A 24,222-nucleotide genomic window follows, 5' to 3' on the forward strand; every position below is an offset into this window, starting at 1 on the left:
GGACACACAATTTTATCCTGAGTACTTTCAATCCGGACCAAAGTCACACAGCTCCTGAACAAAAGCATGGGCTTAAGCCTGTGATAGATTCATTACCATCAAACAGGACAGAATTCTCTCTCATTTCTTTGCTTTCTTACCCAAATGAGATGCATGAAAACTGCTTGCACATTCTGTTTAATCCTTATGCAAGCTTGTATTCCAACACCAGAATTATAATTCTAATTTAGAATTTCTATTGCTCAAGATATTGTCCTAATTGTGAAAAATAATTTCCGACTTCTAATCATGAAATAACTTGGAATCCAGATTATTAACAAAATGATGGAAAATTGGAGATGTAATTAACCAGAATCATTTCATTTGTTCATTTGCTTATTGTTTCATTGGTTCATTATAACAATCTTATAAGACATGTACCAGAGAGAGGCTATTTCAATCCACTTGCACATAGCCAACTGTTGGGGCTCAGGGCAGGCCATCCCAAAATACGCCTCAATGGCATATTAATTATTTTGAATTAGTTACTTAAGAAAGAGCCATTGTAAGAGGGACACTCTGACCCTCCTCTCTGTCTCCTTGAAAGTAGGAAATAAATCTCTCATGAAAGGTGCACTCCTTGCATCTGAAGGTAGAAGGACACCCTGATTTCCAGAGATAGGGAATTTGGGGCAAGAAACTTATGTAAACAAAACTTGTTACTCCTTTAGTTTACCATCCCAAACTCAAATTCTGCTTAGATTCTTCACTAATTAAGCACCCAAAGCCTAATTTTCTTTGTCCTGTGAATTCCTCACAAATTTATTGTTTGTTTGTCTAAAAAGTATAAAAGCTGCCTGCTTTGGCCACTTCCTAGGTCACATGACTGTGGGACCTCCATGTGCATAAGTTAAATTTTGTTTCTTTTTCTCCTTTTAATCTGTCTTGTGTAGTAGCCCAGCCACAGAACTCAAGAGAGATAGAGGGGAAATTTGCCCTTCCCCAACACAACCTATCAAAATGGCTAATGAGTTCCACGTCTTCTTAAAGCATGCAGGTTGATGCCCAGGGCTTGCTGAAAGAATATCAGAATGTAATTAATAAACTACTCCTGCACCTACCAGGAGAGTTTCATGATAATCAAGAGACAAGTGTGTGTACTTCTCAACCTGTTTTTGCCAGTACTTTCACAGTAAATTATGTGATTTAATTAAAACAGTACAAACAAACAGTTGTTACATCTATGAAGACTAAGTTGAATGTTCTCAAAAGACTCGAGAATTAAAAAGAATTAGTAATGACTTAGATAAGGACAAGACAACCATGAACACTGGGAGACACTTTAAAAATATAGATGAATTTTCACTTCGTTTTATCTCAAACTGAAAATTATAGGCAGTGATTCATAGGTATTATTAATGCCAGAAGATAACACAAAATTCCAAACAGTAGGTTCCATAGAGACTTGGATCTTGTAGGGAAGCACAGTTTGCCACCCCAAAATGTCTCTTTGGCATAAGGATTATTTTAGGCTGATTATTTTTAAGAAACAGAAGACTCAGTAAGTCTGTGTTTTTACCTCCCCATTAGCTGCCTAAAGAATTTAGATCAAGGACCTATTCCCAGAATAGAGGTATCTCCAGAAATATCTGCAAAGAAAATGGACTAGTTGTGTTGGGGGAAACTCAGCAGCGCCTAGACATCAAAGTCCACTCTGTGTCCCATTGCCCCTGCATGGCCCAGCAAACATCTGCTTTTGCATCTCCAGGTGAATTGCTTTCCTCCCCTTTGAAGTCCCAAACCACTACACCCAACATCTTCTTTTGTCTTTTGCTGAAGATCGTATTTAAGGTGAAAGCTTCAGCCATTTTGGCGAGTTACTCAGTTTTCCTGGGTCTCTCCCAAGTACACATGTTATTAAACTTTTGTTTGTTTTTCTCCTGTGAATCTATCTCAGGTCACCAGCCAGAAGAACCTAGAAGGGAAGAGGAAACTTTCCTCCCCAACAACCTACATCAAAAGATTGATGAATTAATATATAAATACTTTATGTCATAATACAATGTTTAAGGTAAAATGCATTGTTTTATGATTTCCTACGTTATCCAACTTTTTCTAGTAACCAACAAACTACATGTCCCAGTATAATGTAGGTTAAGTAATATAGAGTCTCCTGATCTGTAAAATGAAGACGGTAATTCTTACTCATAAGGCTGTTTTGAGGATTAAATAAAATCATCCATATAAAAGAATACCTGTCACCTAGTAAGCACACATTACTCACTAGCTAACACGGCATGCTGGTGAGGGTGGTAACATAATGGTAATGGCATGAGGGACCAGTCTGCCTGGATTCACATCCCAGCTCAATTACCAGCTCTGTGATCTTAGGGGAAGTTACCTAACCTCTCTGTACCTTAAATCCATCATCAGTAAAATGTACATAATAAGAGCTCCACCACCATTGGGTTATTGTGAGGATCCAATGCATCAATAAATGTGAAGTGCCTAAGACATAATACATGCTTAACGTAACACATTTTAGTCACTGTTATTTTGTATATTATTGGCTTTTCAGCTAGATAGAAAATTGCCCTTTCTCAAAGCATCCAAATATTTGTTATCATCCCTTTGGCTCTAGGCTTCTCACCTTCTAAAATGAACACAGGACTCAATTGATTTTAGTACAGACAGATCACTAGTGCCATCTAGTGGCAAACTGCTAATAAATTTAACAAAAAGGAATATTGCCCATAAAGGGGTAAAATTTCTACAGACATGAATTTAATTTTTGAAGACAAACTAGATATTTGGAAATGTGATATGTTTTCTATAATGATTTGAATGTAATACAAATATAAGTGGGGGAAATTTAAAAACTGTAAACCACAAGAAGATTGCTTGGCAAACACAGTACAAAAAAAAAAAAAAAAAGATTCTTGCTTTGCATGAGCCGAACAACTGGGTTTAAACCCAATGTCAAAAATTTTTGGACAGATTTGTGATGTTAATATACCCCTGATATTTTCAAGACCTTACTCTCCTATGATATCAAATGAGCGTGCTATATGTGTTGAATTCGTTTTGTAGTTATAAAAGTGAGGGATAAATCACTATGCTAATTTTAACATGATGAATCTATAGTATTATCTGTCAGAAGCATTTTGGCGGGAACCTTGATAACTTCTAACATCCTTTCCAACTTTCTGATTTTTTTAAATGCAGCCGTATTGGAGGAAAATAATTAGAAATGTGAATTTTGGGTGTAATTTAAACAGCATAAATGTTATAACATATACTAAGATATTAAGTTATATCATCGGATAAATTAAAAATTAATACTATACAAAGATCCCAGGTGATAGCATCATACAGCTTTACTTTCTGCAAGTCAGAACTTACAGAAGAACTCAAAACTGCACAAAACTACTGTAATCTATAATATTCAGGCAGTCCTTGTCTTGCTCATTGAAATATGTACAAATTTCAGAGCCACAATTTAGTCAAGTAACAGCAGCCTTCCAACAACACAGTTCAAATTTCAGTTATCATGGCATATTAACTGTGACTAATTATATAAGAGCTGCTAGCTCTTCGGTCCAAAAATCACTATGTAAATAACAGATGAGCATCATGATCAGTGACTAACATGTCACTTCTTTCAAAGTCTGTCAGTGCTTGGTCACTGCACATCTGTTATTCAGTTCAAACATAGACAGCAAATCATGTTGCTTCCTTGTGTTCCAGTGATAAACTCACTTGACATTTCACAAAAGTGAGTAATCAAAAGAGGCTATCAGCCCATAAAGATGAAAGTGCAACAAAGAAGTAAAACGTGATGATGCTGGAAATGAAATTGGATGTGAATAGAAGATCTGAAGATGGTGACAGCAAAGCAAGGATAGAAGAGACCTAGGCCAGCAAGAAGGTAAGAGCCATGAATGTAAAAAACAAGATAAAGTCGCTTCAACAGGATTCTACCTGAATGTAAATGGGTTGTACGAGAAATAGGGGATGACCCTGGAACGTTGACACCGTGCCCTTTGGAGCAATGTAGCTATGCAGCCATAAGAACTTAGTGACGGCAAACTGATCAAAATAAATGAGGAACGTGATTGTGACAAAAAGGATGACAACGTCCCAGAGGAAGTGACACCAGAACAAAACTTCACATTAAAGAAACTCTCAGAGCTATCTCATGACTTTGAAAGGACAAAGGACAAAATGGAAGTTGATCCAAACTTAAAAAGAATTTGACAGTTCAATTCACCAAGGCATAGAAAAGATGCTTGCTCCATATTATAAGTCGTATGATGAGAAGGCAAATAACTGTTCAAACTCCTCTTGACAAGATTTTGGCAATGAAATAAAATACTTTAATTCTCAATGTTTCTAACGTTTTAAATTACAGTGTACTGAATAAATATTAATTTTACTATTTTTCATTTCCTTATACATTTATAAACCACAGTAAGAGAGTTTTTAGTGTTTTGAGAAAACATTTTAAAGGTCACAGAACAATTGTTATTCTCCTATTGATTTACTAAGATTGCTTTGTCCAGTTTCAACTTAGTCATTTTCATGGTTTTGCACTATTGTGCAAAACAAGAACTGGATGTATTGTCAAAGCCTAAATTTTTCTTTCACAATTTTCAGTCATTGTAAACGTCATTCAGAAATTGCATGCTAATATAAGAGCTAGTCCCCTTCTGAACGTATTTTATAAATTATTTGCAGTGTCATGATATAATGTTGAAAGATGTCCTTGCTCCTAACCAAACCAGACATATAGAAGAGCGTTATGTACCTGGCAGTGGCAACTGAACTAATATACCACTGACTCTTGGGTCCATATTCAATTGATCGGTTATATCCAAAAGTTCTTCCTGAGAAACATCCTTAGGTTTTAGAATGATCTCACTACAGATACCTGGAAGAAAAACAAGTACAGAAAGTCACTTTAACAAAAAGATGTGTTTTTTCATTGATGGCGTCTTACACAGTGCGTGATTGGTTCCCTCTGCTCCTATCCCACTGGAAGAAAAGGCCCTTCTACAAAAATCATGTGCAAAGCACCATCAGGAGGGAATTTTCAAATAGTACAGATACTTTCTCGTGATTCACAGGCATTCTTTGGCCCAGTAAGCCATTTAGCAAATCGCGCTCATCTGTGATAAGCTACTGTTAGTGGATTTGAAGAGAGTAAGAATACCAATACCACCACCACCACGATTAGGCCAAGTTTGACAGAGTGAACTAGCCAGGTTTATCATGTGATTAAAGCAAAAAAACAGGCCCTTTAAATGTAACATGTTGCTCTCACATCTCACCATAGGATCTGAAATCACACTGAATTGATTCAATAAGAAACTTGAAGAAAAAGAGTAAGAAATGAATATAAACTTCGGTAACTAAATAATCTATAATAATAATAAATAATAATAATAATACATGTCATTCAAACAGCACTTAGTTGACAATTATCATTCATAATTATCACACTTTGAAGTAAAACCAGAAAACACGTAGTAACAAGTACAACTAAAACATGTCCCCACCTACAGCAGCAGCGGCTTTGACCTTCTTCCTGACGTATGTGTGGCTTGCTGGGTTATCACCCACTAAAATGATACTGAGGTGAGGTCTTCCATTCCCAAGGGAAATCCAAGATTCCACACCTCGCTGTATTTCTTTCTGGATTTGTTTGGCCATTTCAGTTCCTGAGATAATAATTGCGTCATGTCTGTGGAAAACAAAGGAATAAACGTAGTACTAAAAAGGCAATAAGGAATATTCAACCACATAAATTTAAGGTACAAGAGTGGACAAAACATTTATGATTCCCCAAGTGAGCAACCAAAATTTGCTTTCTTTCAGGTATATTTGACGCTCATTCTTCAGGTTCAAAAATATATTTATAATTTTTTCAAAGGAGTCCAACTCTGCTTTTTAGTTCTGCATTACAATCTATCTATAGTATACATAACTTTCACATATATATATATTTCAATTATCAAACCACATACTAAAGATCTAGAATACTGGCTCTAGAATATTGGCTGTATTAAAAGCTCTGCTATTTTTTTCAGAAGAGACAGATCAGTACAGTCTAGTTAAAACTGGCACCCATCTTCAAAGCTCCAGGCCATGGTGTATGTACGTGGCCCGATAGCCTTTTGACCCAAAGGCAAAGTCAGTTCACTCTTAATAGAATATCCTGTACAAGACCCTGAAGTCATGAGCTCCGTACTACACAACTCTTCTCACTTACTCAAGGAAAAATTTTATCCCACAGCTCCAGGACAAGGACAACTGTGACAACAGCTGCCAGACTTGCCATGCTTGTCATTGATTACTGTGGGGACCAGGCCAGTAAGGCTCAGTTGCCCCCCTACCCAAACACCCACACCATGGCATCATTTCTAATAGAAAAACTGCACAAAACATTACTTCCTGGCAGTTTTTAAGTGCTTAAGTAGGTAAGAAATACTACACTTTGATAGATGACATAAATCTATCTCTGGAAAGGCACAAAAAACGCCTTATGGGAAGGTTTTCCTGCTCTCCATGATCTCAAACTTGAAAGTGGTGAATTAACGTAGCTCCTACTGCATGCTTAGCTTTTAAAGGTACCCGATAAAGTAAAAGATGTTTCCTTCTTCCTGGGGTCCCTGTCCTTTCACTATTGAAAGGCCTGGTGAAAGCATGATCTATGGCGCATGAATATTACACAAAATATCAAAAGCAGGTCAATGAATATTGTGAAGGAGAAGAAAAGGAGGAAAGAAAAACCTTATAGCAACTTAATTTTTTCAAGCACCTGTACATTTTCTATGTTCTAGTGAGAGCAGCCATCATGAATATCAGCCAGCACAAACAACATGCAAACTTGCTGCCCCTTCCAAATAAGTCAACCCCCCTCCCTAATAGGTTGATGTACACATACATAGACCAGATTGAGAATATTCCATATCAACCTGGCACCAGTGGTCCACAGAGTTCATTCAGATTCAAACAATTTTGATGTAAACAATGTTCTGCTAAGAAGTGATTCTGAAATATGGTCTATGGATACATACGTCAAAATTGCCTGGGAACCTTACTGAACTTGCATATTCCTAGACCCCATGACCACACCCATGATTCGGAATCCCTGGGAGAGGGGAGAGAGCCTGGGAATCTGCACATCTAACAGGTCCCCACAGGTATTCTTGTGCGTGATCGTGTTTGAAAACCACTTCTTCAGTTCAACACAAAAGTATATTTCAATAATAATCATAACCATGGGTAAACAATTAACTGAGCAAATATACATTGGTTAGACAATACAATTATAAGTAAACTCTACTTTTGATTCTAATTTTGTCTACTTTCCACTTTCAAGACATGGAAGGTCATGGTAAATGCAGTGTATCAATCTTGCTCCGCTGTCTTAATTTTGGTCATAGTTTTATTACAGTATAATTGATATACAATGAACTGCATATATTTAAAGCGTAAAGTTTGATGTTTTAGTATATGTGTATATCTGAGAAACCATCACCACAATCAAGAAAATGAACGTATCCATCACCCTCAAAGGTTTCCTGGTAACCCTTTGTAATCTCACCATTCTATCTGTCCCTGTCATGCCTCCAAACAACACTGATCTGCTTTCTGTCACTATATATTAGTTTGTATTATCACGAGTTTTATAAAAATGGAATCACGCACTACATGCTCCTTTTCATCTAGCTACTTTCACTTAGCATAATTAAAATTCGTTCATGTTGTTGTATGTATCAATAGTGCATCTCTTTTTATTGCTGAGAAGTTTTCCATTGTAAGGATATATCAAATTGTGTATATCCATTTAATTGTTGATGGAGATACGTGTGCTGTTTCCAGTTTTTAGTCATGACAAATAAAGCTGCTACAATCATTCATGTACAAGTCATTGTATGCACATATACTTTCATGTCTCCAGCAAATATCTAGGACTAGAATGGCTGGATCATATGGTATATGTTTAAATATGTAAGAAACTGTCAATCTGCTTTCCAAAGTGGTTGTACCATTCTACATTTCTGCAAGAAGTATATGTGAGTTCCAGTTGTTCCACATACTTGCTATCACTTGATATGGTCGGTCTTTTAAATTTTAGATATTCTAGTGGATATATGATAGTACCTAACTGTGCTTTTAATTTGCATTCCCCTAATGAATGATGATGTTGAGCATTTTTTTTTCATGTGCATATTTTTTTCATATGCCTATCTTCTTTGGTGAATTGTGTAATTTAAATTTTTGCCCTTTGTTTAATAGGTCGTTTCCTTATTGAGTTTTGAGAGTTCTTCATACATCCTAGATTCAAGTCCTTTATCAGATATATAATTTGAAATACTTTCTCCAAGTCTATGCTTTGCCTTTTCATTCTCTTAATTGTGCCTTTGTATAATAAGTTCTCAATTTTGATGTATTTTAATCAATTTTCCTTTTACGGATCACGCTTGTGGTATTGTGCATAAGAAATCTTTGCTTAACTCAAGGTCACAAAGGTTTTCTCCCATGTTTCCTTCTAGAAGTTTTATGGGTTTAGGTTACGCATTTAGTTTTATGACTTAGTTCTATCTTAGTCTGAATAGACTTTATATCAGGATACTGCTGAATGCTCTTTCTGTGTCTATTGAGATGATCATATGATCAAATGGTTTTTTTGGTTTTAGTCGCTTAATATGGTAAATAAGATTAATTTTCCAATGTTAAACCAACCTTGCATTCCTGGGATAAACCTCCCACATATCCTTTCCAGATATTGTGGATTTCATCAATTTTTTAAAAAAATTTTGCAGCTATGTATATGGCAGATATTTGTAGTTTTCTTTTCTTGTACTGTCTTTGTATGGTTTTGGTATCAGGGTGATACTGCGCTCACAGAATGAGTTAGGAAGTATCCCATCCTCTTCACATTTCCAGAAGAGTTTGTGTAGAATCGGTATTATTTCTTCCTTAAATGTTTGGTAGAATTCACTTGTGAAGCCATCTGGTCCTGGAGCTTTCTTTGTGGTGAGGTTTAAAACTAAAAATTAAAATTTTTTAATACAGAGGGCTCTTCAGGTTATCTATCATTTCTTGAGTGAGCTTTTGTAATTTGTGTCTTTGTACATTCTAATAATTAGTACATAATTATTAGACTAAATCAAGTTAAGATAAAATACATTCACTTTTGAGTTTAAATTTTGTCAGGATTAAGTAATGAACTTTTTTCACTATCTACTTTGAATTCCTGTTGCTCATTTGTTATTGATTCATTTAAGTGGACTTTTAATACTAAGAAAACAAGGACCTCCTATGTTAACAAGTACTAAGGGCTGCAGATATGGCAAACAATTTCAGGTAGTTAAAAAAAAATACTTTCCAAAAATTAAGTTGTGCCAGCAATATTCAGATAGGTAAAATACTCTGCTATAGAAGCAAATTTATCTGCTAATAGACTAGAAGTCACTCTTATAGTAAAGAACATACATTTTGCATTTTAAAATATAAAACCATCTGAGCTCCATGTTGCATTCTATAGCATGTGAATAGCAGTGCAGCTGCTTACATGTTTTATTAGTTGATTCTCTGTTAAACACAATGATTTAGTCATAGGTTATTGTGAAACTGGCAACAACTGAACATAATCCAGGATAATTATGGCCTAGACACTACAAAGCTGTGTGACCCTGAGAATGTCAGATGACAATGGCATAAACTGATTCCTGACTTCCAAAAAGACAATCTACCTACAGATTAAACCTGACTGCACATTTTTCGTTGGGGTCTGAGGTGACAGGGCTTGCTTTACATTATAGTACCAATGTGCTAATTCAGCTTGCTAATTATAGCTGACATGATATGGCCTGGCCTAGTTGGTGTTTATGGGTAAACACCCAAAAGACTGCCACCCAATTATGAATAGGGACTTAAAGCATTTTCAGTAGCAGCTGGCCCATCCCACTGATTCCCTCAGTCACTGCAGAGCCTCAGCAAGCCTGGCTCTATGGGAGACACAATATAAGGATAAATGAAGCAACCCGGACTTAGTGGAGGCTCAATGGGAGAATGCCTGTATCTGTCCATATGCTGGAAGAAATGGTAAACACACACATTAATAGCTCATATAGACTTTAGTGCATAAAGAAACGAGGTTTTTTTCAACATGCACATTGTTGAAAAATGTTACGTATCAGCAACAACTCAAATGTTCAGCCACAGAAGCACACACTCCTAAGAATTCACCCTGGCTCAAGTCTTGATCTCTGCTAGTCCATTTTCCACACCGCAGCCAGAGTGGTTTTCCAAATGGAATCATATCCATTCCCTTGTTAAAACTGTACTACATGTCCAGTTTTTATTAATTTAATAAATACATATTGAAAACCATGTATGTGCCAGGCACTATTCTAGGCACCAGGAATATAAATAATAATGCACAAAACAAATTGCTCACTTTCATGGAAACTATATTCTAGTTGAAGAAGACATAAGCAAATTTTTTTTAAAAACAAATATTTAACATATCATGCGTGAAACATGGGGGGAAAAAAGGCACATCTGGAGGCCAGAGTTACCATTTTACATAGGTTGGTTAAGGTGTCACTTCTCTGATTAATCGGGTAACATCTGAGCATAAATGAAGGAAATGAAGGAATATGTTATGCGGTTATCTGGAGAAAAGAATTTAGGCTAAGGAAAATACACCGCAAGTACAAAGGACGTTAGGCAAGAATGTGCCTGGTATGTTTGATGAATAGAAAGAAGGCCAGTGGCTACAGTAGAAAGAACAAATGGACCGGAACAGGACATGAAGTCAGAGAAGTAGTGTGACATCAGATCACATAGGGTCCTACAGGCATTCAGAAGGACGTTGGCTTTTATTATGAGAAAGAACGCCATTTAGAAATTTTGACCTGATTTTCATGACCTAGTTTTCATTATTCAGTGATAACTGGTTAAAATGTGGAGGAAAGACTCTACGGGAGGAAGGGGCAAGTGGGGACACCAGTTAAGAGGCTAGTGGTATCCCAGGCAAGAGATGAGGGTGGCTTGGGCAAGGGGGGCAGCGGTGGAGATGCTAAGTATTCTGATTCTGAATCTATTTGGAGGGTGGAGCCACTGGAATTTACTGAGATTGGGTATAGGGTGTGAGAAAAAGAAGTCAAATATGACTCCAAAGTTTTTGACGTGAAAAACTGAGGAAAGGAAGTTTTAACTCAAATCCAAACGTCCCGTAGCTTACATGCCCCTGCATGAGCTTTCTTTAGCTTCCCTGTGCTCACCAAGTCCCACACTACACATAGCTGCATTTATCACCTGTGCTAGGTTCTCACTTCTGGGCCTTCACATACACTATTCCCTCGACCTGAAACACTCTTCATCCTCCTTCTCACTTCTCCGACATCCCCACCAAATCTGTTCCTCCTTCCCTCCCACACAGTCCTCAAGTCTCAGCTTGGAAAGCACTCTGGGAAATGTTCTCTGACCCCTTCAACCTGGGGATCTGCCTCTTATATGAGTGCCCACAGCACCCAGCTTTTACCCTCAGGTAGTATCTTAAGTCCTTGTTAAAATTACTGTCTCCCCCACTATACTCTAAGCTGTGTAGGACAGGAAGCTTATATTTACTATGACATCCTTAATACCTAAGAGTATTTTGCACATTGTGTTTATCAAATATTTGTGGAATTATCGGAGTTAAATTGTTTACTGTATTATAATTTGTTGGAGTTACTATGCAGCCACTGAAAATAATAATTATAAAAACAGCAATATGTGAAAATGCTCATTGCATAAAATTAAGAAATTAAATGAAAAATTGTAGGTACATAATTATAACTTAAAATGTGCATGCATATGGCTAAAGATTAAAAAGAAATATGCAAAATAAAATGGTGAGATAGGTAGTATTCTGGATATGTCTTTCTATCTTAGAATATTTTAAAGTGCTATCAAAACAGACCTTGAATTATATTAAAAGTGAGTAGATGCAAAATATCTATAGAACACATGAAAGGAAAATATAATAGTAAAATTAACAAACTTACCACCCAGTTTAAGAAAGATATTACCATTGTCATTGAAATTGTCTTCGTAATCCTCCTCTACCAAAACCTGATCCTCTCCCATAGAGTTAAACACAATCCTGAAATTTGGGTTTATAATTGCATTGCTTTCCTTTCCATTCCTTTCTTTTATCATTTAACCTAATGTTTATATCTATAAATATTAAAAATATAATAATATATTATAATATAATTATAATTATAATTATATAATTATAATTATATATATAATATAATATATATATAAAATTATATAATTATATAATTATAATAATATAATATAATATAATAATATACATCATATGTATACTATATATGATAATGTATAATATATATGATATATATGATATGTATCACATTTACATGATATAAATATAAAATAACATGGAATATTATAATATTTCTCTAAGGTTTACACCCAGGGATGGAATTGCTATATTATAAGATACATTCATGTGTGTTCAATTTATGTCAACCTGTTTCCAAAGTGGTTGCACAAATTTATAAGTCCACCAGTAGTGTTTAAGAATTTCTATTGCTCTACTTCCTTGATATTGTCAAAGTTTTTAAATTAACCAATTAGCTAAACAGCATTTTGTTGTGGTTTTACTATGCATTTCCCTAATTACTAGAGGTTGGATGTCTTATAGGTTTATTGGCCATTTGGAGTTCCTCTTCTATGGGATGCCTGTTCCTCCCCATTGACCATTTTTCTAATGGATTATTAACTTGTGCCTAATTTGTAGTAGTTACTTATGCATTCTGAACACTAATCTTGTATCAAGTATATCTATGCGTCAAGTATCACCTGTATGTGGCTTGTGTTTTCACTTATTATATGGTTACTTTTGATGAAAAGTTCTTAATTCTAATGTGAAAACCATCTTTGCCTCTAGAGTTTGTACTTTTGTCTCTTAAGAAAACTTTCTTCATCGCTGACAAAATTTCTTTTACAGAACACAACAGTACTCACAGTTGCTGAGACAGACTGGCTAAGGAGTTGCCAGGAACTTTTTGAGGCTCTCTACAGGCTAGATCTAAAACTCTCACAGGGTTTCACAAAAACATCTAGAAAGTGGTTCTGCTAAGCCTCAGTTAAGAACCACTGATTTATGCCCCCATCATTCTCAAAGCAGAAATCCCCACTCTAGTATTCTAGATAGGTGGTCAGCTACTTTCAATACAAAGAAACCTATGAAGCATATGTGCTTGAAACTGGTCATGGAGCAAGATATCCATAATTGTATGCAAACAAGCTATAATCTACCAACTAAAGCATAAATTGGTAAATTAACAAATACTGTACACATAAACTCACTTATTGTAACTAAATTACAAAGCCATTGTGAAGTTTATATTGAATACAAAAACTGGAATGTACTCTCTCTTCATTGTCTACAACAGATTTTAGAAATAAGTGCTTAGAAATCTATTTTGTAAATGAGCCAAAAAGACCTAAAAGTGTTGCATTTTGTTCAAAATCTGTTGGAAATGGTTAACATATTCAAAAAATAGGCCAAGACACGGGGGGAGGCTTCAGATTTGAAACTTTTAGTGAATTGCAAATACCGAAACCAAAGCTTACAAACAGAAATGTACCCCTTCAAAAGCAAGGGAAGTACTGAGCTAATTAAACAATGATGCCTCAAACAATATACAAGCAATTTTGAAATTCTATTGTTGTGGGTTGAATTGTGTCCCCCAAAAGTTATGTTCAAATCCTAATCCCTGGTACCTGTGGCTGTGACCTTATTTGGAAATAAGGTATTTGCAGATGTAATTATGGTGTAGGATGAAGTCATACTGGAGTGGAGGGGACCATGAATCCAATACGACTGCCGTCCTTATAAGAAGAGAAGACAGAACTCCACGTGAAGACACAGAGGCAAGATGGCCATATGACCACAGAGGCAGAGTTGGGGTTATGCAGCTATAAGCCAAGGAAAACCAAGGATTGCCAGCAACGAGAGGCCAGGAGAGCATGGCTCTGCAGATTCCTTGATTGCAGACTTCTAGCCTCCACAGGTGTGAGGCTAAGTTTCTGTTGCTTTAAACTGATGGGGTCACAAGTCACAACCACTGAGCCCATGTGCCACAACTACTGAGCCCGCGGCGCCTAGAACCCGTGCTCCTCAACAAGAGAAGCCACCACAATGAGAAGCCCGGGCACCGCAATGAAGACCCAATGCAGCCAAAAAAATAAATAAAATAAATAAATAAATAAATAAATAAAATAAACTGATGGGGTTCAGGGCAGGCTGCCCCAAGTTGTGCCACTCTGGCATGCAGATTATTTCCAGCTGAAAATAACCAAGGCTTAATAGACTCCAGAAGAAACCTCTGAACTTCCCCCTAAATGCCTAAAAGAACTTAAGATAGAAGGCTGGTTCCAGGAAGGAGCTATCACAACAGATAACCATTCTAAAGTATGAACTAGGTGTGGTAGACAAGCAGGAACCTAGCAAGGCCTGTTTTTGATCAAAGTCCTCTCTGTGTCCCACTGTCTCTAGATGGCCCAGCAAACATTTGTTCACCAAACATTAACTCTTTTCATCTTCCTGTGAATTACCTTACTTTTCTTTTAAGTCCCAGACCCTTACCTTCTTCTCCTTAGTCCAGAATACCATATATACCTCATCTTGCCTTACTATCTTTGGAATTCTTCATGTTTATGTGAATGCCCTTATGTACTTAATAAATTTGGTTTTCTCTGGTTAATCTGCTTATGTCATTTTAATTGCCAGCTAAAAGAACTAAGAGGAAAAAAAGGGGAGTATCCCCTCCTCCACAAAGCCACCTAGTTTGTGGTACTTTGTTTATGACAGACTTAGTAAACAAATACATCTATAATCCCAATTTAAAATATCCCAATTTGTGGGAAGAACTTTTGATGACGTTCCTATTTTTCATTGAATAAATTTATATTTTGTAATGTAATGGAACATAATTGAGAAGACCTATCATTTTACTGCATCTAAATATGGCAAAATATTTTAAAAATCATAAATAGATACAACTTATTTGATGACTTTTATCTTAAATACTTGTCAAAGAAAGGTACTTTGAAATGAGACATGAAAATAGCACTTGTGAAAATATTTAGGCTGAAACATCTTCATGAAAAAATCTAGAACTGAGACTATGTTCAATTTAGAAGAGTTTGCTCTGAGTTTACCAGGTGCTTTAGCATCTGTAGAGAAAGTATTTTTAAAACTAAAAATACTACTGTCTAAAGAAAAGAGTAATTTGCAACTTATAAGAAAACACAGCAAATTTAATTTTTAAATTAAGCATGTTTGGTTTTTTTTCCAGAAAATTATCAGTATCAAGGCATTAAATGAAGATATGGCTAAGAAACTGATTCAAGTTCAGTTGCCCTTGAACAACATGGGTTTGAACTGCATGGGTCCACTTATACATAGATTTTTTTTATTAACTAGGTACCATAGTACAACACGATTCTCAGCTGGTTGAAACTGAGAAGGCAGAACTGCAAATACAGAGGGCCACCTGTGAAGATTTTTGACTCTCTGGAGGGTCAACATCCCGAACCCCTGCATTGTTCAAGGGTCAACTGTATGTATATGTACCAAGAATGTGTCATATCTTAAAAGTTAACAGTCGCATAATTAACATAAAAATGTAAATGTGCTAACATAAAATCAATATTAAAAATTTAAATTGTTTTAATGTATAAATTATATTTTAAAATGTTAATTTTGAAAATAGTTTTCAGTAGAACTCTTATAGGTCGACTAATATAAGTCAATAAATATTCTAAATATGTAATTTTCATTACTTTAATGGGGTTTTTCTACTCTTAAAAATGTGGTTTCGTCAAAAAAGTATATACTGACATTGCCATTAATACACATCAAAAGTGAAGTCAATTTGACCCCTTAGATATCTTTCACACAATGCACCCTGTCATTACTGGCTCAGGTGACATCTCCTGCAAAGGCAGAAATGTTGCAAGTCACCCCCAAAGAAGGCAGAACAAGGAGCTCTCCCTTTCAGCACTTTATTCTCCCCTCCATTTCTAGGCTAGCACTAAATATGGCTTCATTAGGAAAGAATAAGTCATAATGAAGGGGCTAGGGAGGAGAGTTAGCAGTAGGGCAGCACAATGCAGTACAAATTACTCACCCAAAGCCAGTAGTACCGAGTGTCAGCCTTGGTTCACCCTTAGTGGCTATAATGAAGTTGGACAAGTCACGTAACTGCTTTCAAAGGCATGCAATTTCCTCATCTATATAATGGGAATGGTCTCCATTGACCTTACGTAAGAGGATTTGGCTAAGAGTTGATTGGCTGATTTGTAAAAATGGCTCTCCTAGTTTCTGTTAAGTAACAGATGGAGACGTATTCAGAGAACCAGAAGTAATATGCAACTAAAAAGCCATCAACATTTAGTGTTGTTTCTATGAGCTTATTTACCTATTTACTTCCCAGAAAATAAACTGCAACCATCCTAATCTACAGTTCCTAGAATTAAATTAAATTTATAGTTCCTAGAATTAAATGAAGTTAATTTAGTTTAACTAAGTAAAACAAAGTAGTAAACAGGAGGAAAAAAATCACTACTTTTCTTGTGTATCTAAATACTCCTTCACAAAACAGTAAAATAACAAAATCTGCTCAAGATCAACAGTGTATTTAATTTGTATACTTCACATCTTGCTTCTGCATCTATGTTTCAATCTCATTTTCAACCACAACTTTAGAGATGCAATAAACTGTTTTATGATCTATAAAGATGAAAAAGCCAAATATGGTAATTAGCAATTCAAATATCTCTGCAAGTCCTTAGCATAGTTTAATCGCTTTGTATCTTAGAGCATAATTTGAAGATTTTGAGTTCAAATTAACTGTACAATAGAAATGAAACAAACTCAAGGGAACCAGGGCAAAATTACATATGGAATAAAACCAACCAATCAGTAGTACTAGGGAGCTATTCGAAGTAAGTGAATGTTTTTTTAAAGTAAATTAATACTTAGAAATGTTAAGTTTGTGGCCTTTTAAAAACATTTCATTTCACATCCTAGATACTATCTTACACCGTTAAGTAATTTTATCAGAAATTATACTTTTATAAGTCAAAAAAAGTAAAGCAAGTTCTTTTCATGATGTGTGATTCTGTTATTCAATTTTGTAACTTAACTCTTTCAGGACCCTAACCTGTAACTTAGAACATCAGTAGCAACCTAAACATCCATAATTTTTGCAGAAAAAAATCTTAGATGCTAAAGTTTGTACCATGAGGACCCTTGGGCAGTCTGTTGAATCCGATGTACATCTTCTCAGAACAATCTTTTTAAAATGTTTAACATAAAATACACAGGTTTACAAGGAAACCAATTTTATTGAAATATTGTTATCACTTTTTTTTTAAAAGCGTTAAATAAAAGGATCTAGTGGCAAGTCTAATTACTACCATAATATCTAAGTAGTGGTGAGTGTGTATCATGTTTTGAGATCTCTGTATCAACTGTTATTAAAATATCTATGTTTTCACTGGCAATATCATAAGTACTACTAATATTACTGTGGTTTGAGGCCAGCATTCAACACTGAAGAAAATGCTAAGTTTATTAGAAGTTAGTGACCTCCCATCTAAGTTTAGGGATCCCCTAAATTCTATCCATTAAGTCCCAGGCTAAGAGACACCCTGTATTAAGGAAATCTGACTAGACAATTTTTAAGATTTATATGCAAAATCAGTTTTCTTGATTCACAAAAGTTCTACAGTATTTAATTAGAGTTTTCAGAAAGAGGAAAAGCAAGAGGGAGATATGTCAACAATTATAAATTGCTTGTAGAGTAAAGCACTGGATAGATCATGCAGGTTCAAATCCTGTCTTCACCACTTATTAATTATGTTATCTTGGACAAGTTTTTTAATGTTCCCTTAAATATTAATAAGAATTTATTTTTCAACAATACAACTGGATTATTCAAAGGCAAGATGATATTCATTGCAGAGTTAATGATAAATAGCTGAAGTGGGACGAGGAAACATATATTTTAAACTATAATATGCCCTCACTTTAGAATTACGAATCTTTGAATAGTCTCTTGGCTCTAGGCACATTCTTTAATGAAAGTAATTATAGAAACCCAAGTAGAGTTCAGATCATTAAGTGAACAAACCTGGCTGGTATGATGTTGACAAGAACATGACCTGAATCTGAGAGTAAATTATTTCATGTTTCAAGGACTAGACATTAAACAATAGCAAGATGGTTAGGTAAGTTAATGGCCACTTGACTTAATATGGTGCAGTCAATAAAATGTTAACAAAAACAATGGCAACACAGAAAATGCATATGATGCAATATTAGGTGGAAGAGCTGGATAAGCCTTCTTGGATACTCTCCAACCCTGGGTTCTCCTTTGACGCTAATTTAGGTTTGGATTATATTCCATACACAAATTAGGTGGGTTTTTTTTCTGGTCCAAATTGCACTTCTTAATAGTAAATCTCTTGGGTTCAGATTTCACCCAAGCTCCTATGTCTTTAAGCATCCTTTCACAACTTAATCACCCCTAAGCCAAACTATTTTAAAAAATCTTCATTGAGCTCCATTGAATTCCATGAAGAGTATGTAACCATGGAAGATAATCTGGTGGGTTTCTTTCCTGCTATTTTTATCATCCCATCAGGGTATTAACAGGAAAGGATAATATAACTTCAAAACATCTGAAAAACAAAGATATGGGGCTTCCCTGGTGGCGCAGTGGTTGAGAGTCTGCCTGCCAATTCAGGGGGCACGGGTTCGAGCCCTGGTCTGGGAAGATCCCACATGCCGCGGAGCAACTAGGCCCGTGAGCCACAACTACTGAGCCTGCGCGTCTGGAGCCTGTGCTCCGCAACAAGAGAGGCCGCGATAGTGAGAGGCCCGCGCACCGCGATGAGGAGTGGCCCCCGCTTGCCACAACTGGAGAAGGTCCTCGCACAGAAGAGAAGACCCAACACAGCCATAAATAAATAAATAAATAAATAAAAATAAATAAATAAAATAAACCATAGCAATTCTCAACACTGTTTAAAAAAAAAAAAAAAAGATATGGGTCATTAAAGAAACAGCTAGATTATTACTAAAATCAAGACTGAGTAACAAGATCTGAGATTAGTATTAGTCTCCTTTGTTCATCTATTGATCCTTTTTAATCAGAAAACTTGATTTTGGAGACATTACTTTAGAACACATTATCTCTGAACAGCTGGGACACAGACATAAAACTAATATATAAATCACTAAATGGTGAAACTTTTAGTTCTAAATTTAAAATGACAAAAGAACTGCTTAGAAATAAAAACTATCATACCTCATTTTCATTAGAATAGGTAAGGCATTAAGATAGGAAAATCACACTAGATTTGCCAGCAAAATAAAATATGCCTTTGAGAAACTGCCTTTGCTAGTCACTGGGACTAACTCTATCTTCGTTGATATAATGCTATCGAAAATCAGCTTTACTAATGGTCCTAACTGGAGTCTGGGTCCTTCAAGCTTCACATGAGGATAAAAGGATCTTTAAATCAAATAATTCTATAGCAGAGAGAGAAACTGAGTAAGTATTAGAGGAGAGAGTCTGAAGAAAAATGAACAGCCTTATAAATAAAATTTGTCTTTTTAAAATTATTAAAGTATCTGCTCTACAAGACATTATTATTTAAATAACATAAACCGCTTATCTCTTACTAGCTCCAAAAATGTAGTTTTTTAAAATGCTGGCCTAGCTGCAAAAATGATAAAGCCATTGGCAGCGAGACACAAAGAAAAGGTGCGGCTTCCAAAAACAGCTGTAGGTCAGTACACAAAATTTTGCAAACGCTGAAAGCAATCATAGTAAGACAGGGAAAAAAGGGGAAATCTGCCAAGTTAATTTTTTTTTGGAATACTGAACAACAGCATAAATATGGAACAAATGCTTGGGATATCCATTTAGTTACTAAAAATGAGTTCAGGCAATAAAGCAGCGTTTAGGGAAGTCCCCGCTGTAGAACACCTGCAAATCTGATTTGAGCACGGCATTAATGTACAAAGTCTGTCAACTTTGCCTCCGAATGGGATAGACTGCTGCCCAGCTCCAAACACTGAAAAACACTGGGCCGGACTCATGCGATGTTTACAACCCAAGTACAGTTTGATTTGTAAACTCCTCACACAGTGAGGCAAAATTGGAAATTTTAATCACCAAGAATTTTTTATTTGTAACTTTTTGGCTGTTTAGGTAATTCATTTTAAGAAACAATAAGCTGCAACAAATAGAAGGGCTATTTATTTATTTCTTTGACATTAAATATATTTTCTTCCAATTAATAAATCTATTTTTTCATGAGTAAATGGGAAAAAAAACTCACGGCAAATTTTAAAGGGAAACCATTGAGATATAAATATTAAATGATATCTCAAGGTTTTGTAACTTTCAAATTCTGTCAAACATTATTTCTTGAAATTCTGCTTATTTAAAAAAAAATTCTCCACTAAAAAAGCACTTATTTATTCCATTACTACAGGTACCTAGCCAAAAATATAAAAAATAATCAAAAATACTTTTTCATTTTTCATTTAAGGCTCTGTACCAGAAACTGGTAATAAATCTGTTAATTGAGAACAGTCAATATCATTGCGGAAAGAGTTTATCAAACTCAAAGACACTTTTCAGAAAGAATAACACTAAGGCTCAAATTTTAAGTCAATAGGATGATGTCAGACTTAAACCACATTCACTATGAAGAACTAGACAACTAATGAGTCACTACATATTGAAAGAGATGACTGAGGATGGGGACAAGTGGGGAAGCAGACAGTGGCGACCTCTGGGAGATGGAATCTCTTCTCTCTGCTGGTCCTAGAAGAGAAAAGAGACACCAATGAGCATCGACACACTGTCTGCATTCCTCCCCACCCGAGCCCCACCAGTCCACAGGTGTTTCTCAACCTTACAGCCAACCTCACCTTCATATATGGTACTCAGTGCCAAGAGGATGTCAAAAACACCACCCTATCCTAACCTAATTAGTACTGCCTTGAAAAAATTAAAACCTATCAAAGGTATTATTTATTTTTATACAGATATAATCTGCATCAAATGGAGCTGAAAGCAGCTGGGTTGAAAGCAATGCTTCTTTATATTAAAATAGCTTTCCAAAATTACTGCACTCAATTACTTTAAATTATAGAGGTCATTAATTCACTTTAAAAAGATCTCAATTATCCGTATGGGTGGCGCATGTGTGTAGCAAGTGGCTTCAATGAGATGCTGGGGTTTTAACTGTCGTGGCTCTCATTCAGTGTCCTTGGAGAAGATAGGGTGATGAGGTTGTCTATTTACATCAGCTGACAAAGGGAAATTAAGCAACCTATACAATTTGAAAAAGGTTACCTTCACTCTGGAAAGAAGCCGTAAAATAACTGAAATTCCAAAAATAATTATCTAAAAAAGGCGACTAGAGCGCATAATTCCTTCAAACCTGTAATACAAATAGAATTCTACAGAATCTGCTTTTCCTAGGTTGTAGAGTCGATAATTCCAAACCAACTGGCAAATTTTTTCAGACACCATGAGAGCTTCCACAATCAGAACTCTGAGTCACTGTTATTTTTTCACATATCCTCGTGGAGGACAAGTAGTCCATAGAAACCTCGTCCAAAGTAAACCCGATAGGGAATATTTTTTTTAAATTTCAGTCACTCAAGACTAAGGTCCAAATATATACAATGAAGAGTTAATCAATTTAAGTTAAAACAGCAGTAGCTATGTTTCCACATTGCCGATCTTTACTTTCTTCCAGGTACAGTGCTGGGCACTGGGGATACAAAAAGACGAGTAAGACAATCTCTGGTCACATGAAACCGCAGTGAAAGCACGTTACTGGAAGCCCTTAAAGTCTGAAAACAGAATCTCTTCTGGACTCACTGGCTCTGGGTCAAGGGAATATATTTTTAGCTTCTTAGATTTGAGTTTGTAGCTACAAGTAGATGACGGACGGGTGAAGTGTTCCTGGGCACTATTTGTGCAGAAGAGTTAAAACCATACTCACAATCTGCCAGCCAGCAACAAGGTCCAAAGAGATGCAGTGAATCTAAGACTGAGCACGTCAATCTAAGACTACAGAGATTCGAGAAGCGCCATACAGAAAAAGACTGAGAAGTCAAGATGAATGCCTTATCTTGTGAAATCATTAAGAATTTTAGAGCTGGAAAAGACCTCAGTATTACCACCAACAAAGAAAGTCAGAAACTCAAACACTACTAAACCATCTGGCCATCGCCCACTCCTTTGTTTACGAAACACAGCAATAACCCAAACCAAAACAAATGCTTCAAACAAGCAGACCACGTGTTTTTAGGGCCTCTCTCCTCTGGGCCTTAAAGGGCTTCCTCAGTCATTCAACCGCACCTGCTGCAGTTCCAGGGAGCGCAGAGCACGGCCAAGGTGCCTGACTCGAGGCCGACGCTACCGCCCGGCCGGCCCTCAAGGCCAAGTTCGGAGCCAAGGCCGGCCTAGCCCCCAGCCCCGCCACGCCGCACGGCTGCCCGGAGCCCCCGGCCTCACGCGTTACGGCCTCGCCCGCGCCAGCGGCCGCCGCCCCTCCCACAGCCGGCGGCTGCGCACCCGGGAGCGCCCTGACCCGAGGAGGTCGAGCGTCCGGGAGCGCTCCGTACCTCAAGCCGCTGCTCCGAAAGCCCCGGAACGCGCGGCCGGCCGTTCCCGGCGCCGCCAAGAGCGACACCGCGCTCCGGCCCAGCGCCGACACTCGGCCCAGGCGGCCGCGGAGCAGCCAGAAGGCGCGGGCCGACACTGTCATGGCCGCGAATCCCGGCTCCAGGACAGAGGCGCCACCTCCCGCCGCTCCGGTCCTCGCAGCTGCAGGCAGGGCTCTGCCCCGACCGGGCTCGGCGGGAGAGCGAGTCCCTCCAGCCGAGGGTTCCCGAGGGCACCACGCACGGGTGGGGCCAGGAGCCGAGTGAGGGCCGGAGGCGGGGCCGAAGGAACCCCTGGACCGTCAGGGGGCGGGGCCGGGACCCAAACCCTAAGCTGGGAAGAGTACTGGCAGGTGCGTCTAGAGACTGTTGGTTTGCGATGTGGCCTGGCGGCGACTGGGCTTCTCACCCACTGGGCACGCTGCTGATGTGCCCATAGCGAGGACACAGGGAAAGCGTCTAATCAGTGCAAGCAGCACTCCCCCTTTCTCCCAAACCAGAGCTCCGCCCCACAATAGGCTACCTGGAATTTCATTAAAAGCAAGAAGGGTGTTACAGGTTCTCTGTTTCCCTTGGTGAGACCTTGGGATACCTTGAGAGCAGGAAAAAGAAAGAAAAGGGTGTGTGGAGGGAGGAGGAGGACCTGGCTGAGCAAGGCCTGCACCTAAGGATTTCTATAGCTCTACCTTATCATTTCCACTTTGGAGGGGAAAAATTGGCCAATGTCTATTATTTTCTAGAGTCTATGATTAAGGTTACACAACCTAGGAACCTGTGTTATGTGGTGAATTTGTAGTGAGAAAACAAAACATCAGCTCCCTTTGAAAAAGTAAAACTCAGAATGGCCATTCATTATGCTGGGATATGTTAAGAGATGAAGTGAGGCATGCTTTTAAATTTTAAGAGTTTATTTGAGCAAAAATCAGTTTGAATCAGGCAGCATCCAACCTAGCAGATAGAAAGGAGTTCTAAGGAGCATGCCTTTCACAAAATGAAAGACTTGTAGGCAGAAGGGAGCAGGAACAAGGAAGTTATACTAGACAAATAAGCGGTTTGGTCGTTGCAAGGTTACTTTCCTTTATGGGATGGCAGGGGTCAATCAGACATCTTATCTAACTAGTGATAATAATGAAGAAGGAAACAGACAGAAGTATCTTTATGCCCTTGAATTAAGTATTTTTTTAAAATTTTTCCTGTAGTCCGGACTAAAGGGATAATGCAAAATATAGGAAAAGGTGTGCACAAAACGAAAAATACATAATTGTTTTGGAGAAATTGGAAGCCTTAAATGCTTATTTTAGAAAAGAATAAAGGTCAAAAATCAATGGTCTAATAATCTCTAGGTCCATCCATGTTGCTGCAGATGGCATTATTTCATTCTTTTTTTATGGCTGAGTAATATTCCATTGTATATAGGTACCACATCTTCTTTATCCATTCAC

At 37.1% G+C, this 24,222-nt stretch overlaps 1 protein-coding gene across 2 annotated transcripts in view; it reads right to left on the reverse strand.

Moving 5' to 3' along the window:
- The window catches only part of MTHFD2L (methylenetetrahydrofolate dehydrogenase (NADP+ dependent) 2 like), a 142,255-nt gene extending 119,268 nt beyond the window's left edge, over positions 1-22,987 (reverse strand). Inside the window, exons 1-3 of one of the 2 annotated variants that reach the window (XM_068542820.1) lie at positions 22,742-22,987; positions 5,538-5,722; positions 4,787-4,909 (exon numbers count right to left, since the gene is read on the reverse strand). In XM_068542820.1, the coding sequence (XP_068398921.1) occupies positions 4,787-4,909; positions 5,538-5,722; positions 22,742-22,884 (451 nt within the window). In that variant the 5' untranslated portion in view covers positions 22,885-22,987. Of the gene's footprint in view, positions 1-4,786; positions 4,910-5,537; positions 5,723-20,538; positions 20,925-22,741 lie in introns of those variants that run through there. The other variant, XM_068542819.1, reaches the window with a different exon arrangement.
- Between the last annotated feature and the right edge of the window lie 1,235 nt (positions 22,988-24,222).

Source organism: Eschrichtius robustus, chromosome 4 (genome assembly GCF_028021215.1).
Source record: "Eschrichtius robustus isolate mEscRob2 chromosome 4, mEscRob2.pri, whole genome shotgun sequence".
Taxonomy (NCBI): Eukaryota; Metazoa; Chordata; class Mammalia; order Artiodactyla; family Eschrichtiidae; genus Eschrichtius; species Eschrichtius robustus.